This window comes from Cynara cardunculus (genome assembly GCF_001531365.2).
Source record: "Cynara cardunculus var. scolymus isolate 2C chromosome LG 10, CcrdV1, whole genome shotgun sequence".
NCBI lineage: Eukaryota > Viridiplantae > Streptophyta > Magnoliopsida > Asterales > Asteraceae > Cynara > Cynara cardunculus.
The window spans coordinates 28,267,970-28,273,969 of record NC_037537.1 but is presented as its reverse complement, the minus strand read 5'-3'; the positions used below and the strand labels follow the sequence as shown (position 1 = coordinate 28,273,969).

Genomic DNA, 6,000 nt, shown 5'->3' with positions numbered 1-6,000 from the left:
TGATTATCCTAATTATATTTTAGATTTTTTATATTTAAAATAAGATGTTTATCCTGTATTTGATTGTGTTTATCTGCAGTTAGTTATACGAATTCAGTTATGGGATGAAATCGGATAGGGATAAACAGGTTTAAGAGTTTTAAGAGTTTAAGAGTTTTTAAGAGTTTTAGCCAAATGCATTATAATATAGTATAGATTATGATGGTTTTATAAATTGTAAAAAGTTACGTTTTATATTACCATCAAGGCATCAGACATAATATTGTTGTAACTTTCGGTGTTGGTAATTACAACATGAACCAACCTGTCAAAATATTGCATCAGTGGTACTACATATAAATACCGTCCGACCACTCGCTGCCCAGCCCAGATCGCTAGAATCGCCAGATAGAACAAGAGAGGGCGCGGTTGGGCGGTGCTCTCTCGCAAGAAAGATCAGGTAAGCAAAACCTATTCTCCCAATTCATTCCTCATAATCAATCGACGGTTTTCGATGCCTTTCAACTTATGTTATCAACGTTTCTAGGGTTTTAGAATCGGACGACTTTCTTCACTTTATTGATTGCATGGACGAGGAGTTCGAAAGTTTAGTTCCTATCTTTCTTTTTTGTGGTTTTTGAATTTGATCATGCAAACGCGTGTTTGCGTGTCAAGACTGAATCTTGATGTTTGATATCGGGTAATTTGAGTTAGAATTGGTTGCTATGGCTGATTAATTTTGAGGTTTCTACTTTATTGAGTGATGAAGTTATTTCAGTGCAGTTGGTTTTCTTATGCCCCCTCCAATTTCTGATGTTGTTAAAATGGCCGTGCAACAATCGGTGTTGATAAATTCTCACGGGTTCTTGAATCGCAATGGATTGGGTAGAGGATCCCCAGTTAATGCTAGTGTAATAGCGTTCATTTCATTACTTTACAAATATTTGCCAATTGATTAGTTGCATAACTTATGCCCCAATTTTGACGAATTGGACACCAAGGAATTGAATAGAGGATGCACAATTCTCTATGTTATAGGAAGAGATCAAGAAAATGCTCTATTACATCCAATTTCTGTGGTATGTAGTGGTTTGATGATTCCAGTCATCATTGAATTAGTATCATCTACCTGATTATAGTGGCCATACGTCTGATGATTAACTGTTGTGTCTTGTGATAATATATTGTCAGGAGTGGACTGATTATGCCAACCCTCAATGACTTCTTCATCCTAGGCTGAATTATAGTGACCATACATCTGATAATTAACAAATGTGATAATACATAGGGGAAAAGATTTAAAAATCCTAGGATGAGGACTAACGCATACACAATTTTGGATTGGGAAACTGAATTTCTAGCTTTTTCATGTTTGTATTAATTTCCATTTATTTAATTGATTGTGTATCTTCTTAGTTTCTCTTATATTGCTTTTGAAGGGGTTGGATGGAGGCTTTATTGTATGCAAATGAGAGAATTTGAGATTCACTTCAGATGTGGGTGTAGAGTGTGTCATTAGAGACTTCATAACCAGACATCTTGTTATTACTAGATGTTTATTCATTTTGTTGAGTACTTCAATTGCTTATTGTTTTTTATTGAACTATTGAGTTGGCTTGTCTATAACTACATAAGACCGGAGTTAGCGTACCTTTTGGTTAGATTGTTGAAAGATACAAGTCCAGATGCCTAGCTGGCATGTAAACGCTTTATCCCAACTTTCTTTGCCTGATCGCCCCAAGCTAAAAAAAATTCATTTTAGTGTTTGAGTATTTTGAAGATTGCTACCCTTGACTCGTGTTTATCATGTCTTTCTATGCCCATTTTTAGGCTATGGAATTGTCAGTCACATCTGAAAGACTGAAACCATTTGCTAGTCTTAAGTTCATGCATGCATGCTTGAGGCTTGTTTTTTTTTTTTGTACAACTCAAATGTGTTCCCAAATGATCTATATCATTAATATCTAGTTTATTACAGGCTTTGGGTGGGACATTGAGACTATGGCAAGTAATCATGGTGGTAAGGATGTTATGGATTCTGGGAGCAGCGAGGGTAACAGTTCGGAACCCACTGTTGAGATAAAGATAAAGACTTTGGATTCTCAAACATACACTCTGCGAGTAGATAAATGCGTAAACACTATTTTTCTTTCCTTGTTATTTCAGCATGTCTTGTTTCCATCTGTAATCTTTTTTCAATTGAATCTTTTAGTTTTAAGTTGTTTACACATATCAATGAAGGATCATTCTGTCCATTTGTGATATGTCATCAAAATCTTCTGTGGAAACTGTTTTCACATTGTCCTTTGTTTGGTGCCAATTTGGACGTGTGTGGCAGAAATTTATATATATATATATATATATATATATATATAGTCAATCAAGAATAAAGTAGCCTTCCGATCATACAAAGTTGAACTGTCACCCGTTCTTGCTCTTCAGTAGATAGGATTATAACATCCCAAGCAGCATTGACAATGATAACAATGAAACAAATCTAACCCACACCAATAGATGCAGAAAGTTGGGGGGGGGAGTTAATTGTTGTCGAATGTTGAAGTTATTTACGGGGAAGGTTGGTTTCATCTCCCCTTCCCCAGTCCCTTCTGTTCGAGATTGTGGAATGGTTTCACATATTGGATAATACTTTTGGACCCGTTTAAGTACGTTGGTCAATGTGGTAAGTTTATCTTTGCTTCCAGAAGCTGCTGGCAGGTAATCATTTCTCTGTGTGTTTCTTAAGAAAGAAAAGAAATGGTCATCTCTACAAAAAGTCCCATTTCAATATTGCTTTATAGTTGTTCCTGACTTTTTGCAACTTATTTGCTTAGCTACATCATGTTTGTTTCCTTGTTTGTGTTTTCTTTAACCTGTGTCTCCTTACAGGTACCCGTTCCTGCACTCAAGGAACAGATTGCTTCTGTTACTGGTGTATTATCTGAACAGCAACGTTTAATCTGCCGTGGCAAAGTTCTGAAGGATGACCAGCTCCTCTCAGCTTACCGTATCCTTCTCCATATTTTAAATAACTAGACTTAGCATGAATAGCTATATGGCAACCCAGAATTCTCAGCCTACCAATTTCTTTCCCATATTTAAACTGTTAATTCGTAACCTTCGGATATGTCCAGTTGCATGCATGCTTGATGCTTGTCCTTTACTGCATCTGTTGATCCTTTATGAGCACTCTACCAACCGCAAACAAATATACATAACTTATTCCTTCTTGTAGTTTCCTATGATCAAGATAAGGTCTCGTCTTCACAACAGAAGTTTAATGCATCTGTGGTCTGGTGTTATTTTAATCGCTATTTGAGTTATTTTTCTTTCTTTTTGCTGTATCTTATGGAACACAAGGGTCTTTTTGAGTTGGATGTGTTTGTGAAATGTAGTATTATGTTCTGAAGCAGACCTTAAATAAGGTAATGTAGATAACTGAAACATTTATGGTCTCGTTGTAATTGTTCTTATGGTTTCATGGACACAGTTAGGGGAAAAGGTCTTCTCTTCCCTCAAGGAATCAGAATTATTTTGGTGCAAGACTTGCCTGTTTACCATCTATTCATTGGGAGGAGTTTTATAGTAACTTAAACTATTGCATGTAAAGTAAGCTGAACCATTGTTAATTGACTCGTTCTTTGGTATTTACAGCACACAATTAAGGGAGTTGCAGGGTTGCGCTTTCTGGGCCAATAGACACTTTCTATTTTCAATTGTTCGTCCATTGGAAGAAAAAATTATATGATAGCGATCTAGCACATCTTCCTTTAATGAAATTAGGTCGGTATGTTGACGCCTTCTTCTCTGTTTTTTTGTGGTAAACAGCAAGCAGTTGAGATTTGATAATGGTTCTTGTTGGCAACATTGTAAAAGCTTGTATATCTTTGAATTTTGTTTTTCATGTTTGTTTGTTTGAAAGAGTTTCTTCCAGCTTCATCATGAATAAATTCTTCATTGCATTTTGATACTGAAGCTCCTTAATGAGTATGAATTATAGATGTGGAAGATGGTCACACACTGCACCTGGTTGCTCGACAGCCGATGAACCCGTCATTAGCAAGCTTTCCTGATCATACAGGTTTGCTGACTTCTAAGCTTTCTTATCTTTCTCTTCAAGTTAAGTTTGCATCAGAGGATACTTCATTTGTTTGCAAAAATACCTTAGATCATATCCCTATTCCCTCATAAACTAGGTGAAGGTCTAGTTCCTGAACCATGAATCTGGTATCAGGTACATGCTTTCTATGCTCATGCAGTTTTCCTTTTCTATCTTGTTATGAAGCTCTAGTGCATGACAATTAAAATTGCCACATAATGCTCTAGAGGGACAAGTAGTAACCTAACCAGCCTATGTTGGTGGAAAATTGGTGATGCTTAGTGGTGACCTGTCTAAAAGTTAAAGAAGTTGCTCTCTTTCAGTCTTTTATTCTAGTTATCATATCTTCAAAGATGACAATATTTGTGCATATGAAAGAAAGACTGTAAATCTTCACTGTTTCGTAGGAATTATTCTTCCACTGGATTTTCTTTCTGTGACTGTGAGGTTACGTTTTTTTGCTTCTATATGCATCATGTGGTTGGATGAGGATCATTTCCTACTAATTGCTCTAACAGATTGCCATTCTAGACATTTCGTTGAATGTCATACTGCTTTATATTTTCAAATGGTGCTGTCTGATACTCTGGTGAGCCATTCTAGTTAGAGCAATTTAGGATCTGATGGATGGGTTTTTCCTGCTCTCTCATAGCATTTTGTTTGTTTTTTGTGCCAAGAACACCTTAGGTTTGTTACTCATTTTATTCCAAAAGTAACCACCAAACTCACCATTTAACTCCATGTATAAACAAGCGAGTTAATGAACATTCTCTCTTCATCGAAAAGAAAAAAATGTTGACTTTGTTGTTGTTGGTAACTTTGGTTGTTGCCATAGATTCTCTTTTTGTAGGTTCCTTTTCGTTTTTTGTTATTTTATTTTCCTTCTGTTTGGGGCTTTTTTCCAGAATTTATCTTGAGCCCAAAATATGTTGCATTTTCAGCAAGTGATCCAGCATCAAGTACCAGGCAGCATCAACATGGCCCGAGTGTTGTAGTTGGAACATTCAATATATCTGAACAAGGCGATGGCAGTATCCCAGATTTTAGTCGGGTAAGACTATGACAAAGTATTAACCATGACATGCCCTTGATAGACATTTAGCTGAAGTAATTGTTTTGTGGTGTTCCTTATTATGGTAGATTGTTTCAGCTGTTCTTGGCTCCTTTGGCATAGCAAATGCTGGAAGTGGTAGTGAAGCAGTAGATTTGCATGTAAGTGGCCACTAATAAAATTCATCCTCTGCTTACCATTCTGAAGTTTATACTGTTGGAAGAAAGCCTGAGGGATTCGTACCATGCTTTCCATAATATTGAATTCTAGAATGTATAAGGAGCCCTTCTAGAGAAAGTTCTTTATCATTTTATATTAGTTTTCATTTCATTTTTTGTAACAAGATTTCACCTTGTTATAATTAACAATCATCTTGGTATAATTTCCTTTGGGTTCTCTTTAAGCCTACCCCAACTAATTTGGGACAAGGGCTTGTTATTGATAGATATGACCGTAAAAATTCATGTAGCACACATAACTATTACATATGTTTGTGGATCTATGTTAAGAGATTTATGCTTGATGCTTCTGGTGATGTTGTTGCCATTAACTTGGCAATGCCTTTAAGCAGACCTACAATCAAGATAGATTTGTGGTGAACACTTACTCGTTGGTAACTATTAGGGTGTAAACACTCTTTTGCTCAATATTACTTTGTTCACCAGCAACACATCTCTGAAAGGCTTTCGCGGATACCTGGTCTTCATGACATAAGAAATTCCACCGGACAACAACCTGATGATGCTTCTGGAAGGGGTCAACCTAATCCTCAGAATGCTGCTTTCACGCTTCCGACTGATGTTTCTATGGAATCTTTGCAGCTCCCTGTAAGTACAATATTTTGATTTTTATTCAAAGCATCATTTTGTTAAAG

The 6,000-nt window shown here is 36.3% G+C and overlaps 1 protein-coding gene across 9 annotated transcripts in view; it reads left to right on the top strand.

The window, feature by feature from the left end:
* The first annotated feature begins 344 nt into the window (after positions 1 to 344).
* Positions 345 to 6,000, top strand: part of LOC112518975 (large proline-rich protein bag6-A) — an 11,801-nt gene continuing 6,145 nt past the window's right edge. For 3 of the 9 annotated variants that reach the window (XM_025126812.1, XM_025126817.1, XM_025126814.1), the window contains exons 1-7: positions 446 to 864; positions 1,958 to 2,112; positions 2,866 to 2,983; positions 3,977 to 4,057; positions 4,981 to 5,126; positions 5,216 to 5,287; positions 5,792 to 5,953. In XM_025126812.1, coding sequence (XP_024982580.1) covers positions 774 to 864; positions 1,958 to 2,112; positions 2,866 to 2,983; positions 3,977 to 4,057; positions 4,981 to 5,126; positions 5,216 to 5,287; positions 5,792 to 5,953 — 825 coding nt within the window. In that variant the 5' untranslated portion in view covers positions 446 to 773. The other 6 variants (XM_025126813.1, XM_025126818.1, XM_025126819.1 and 3 more) reach the window with 6 other exon arrangements.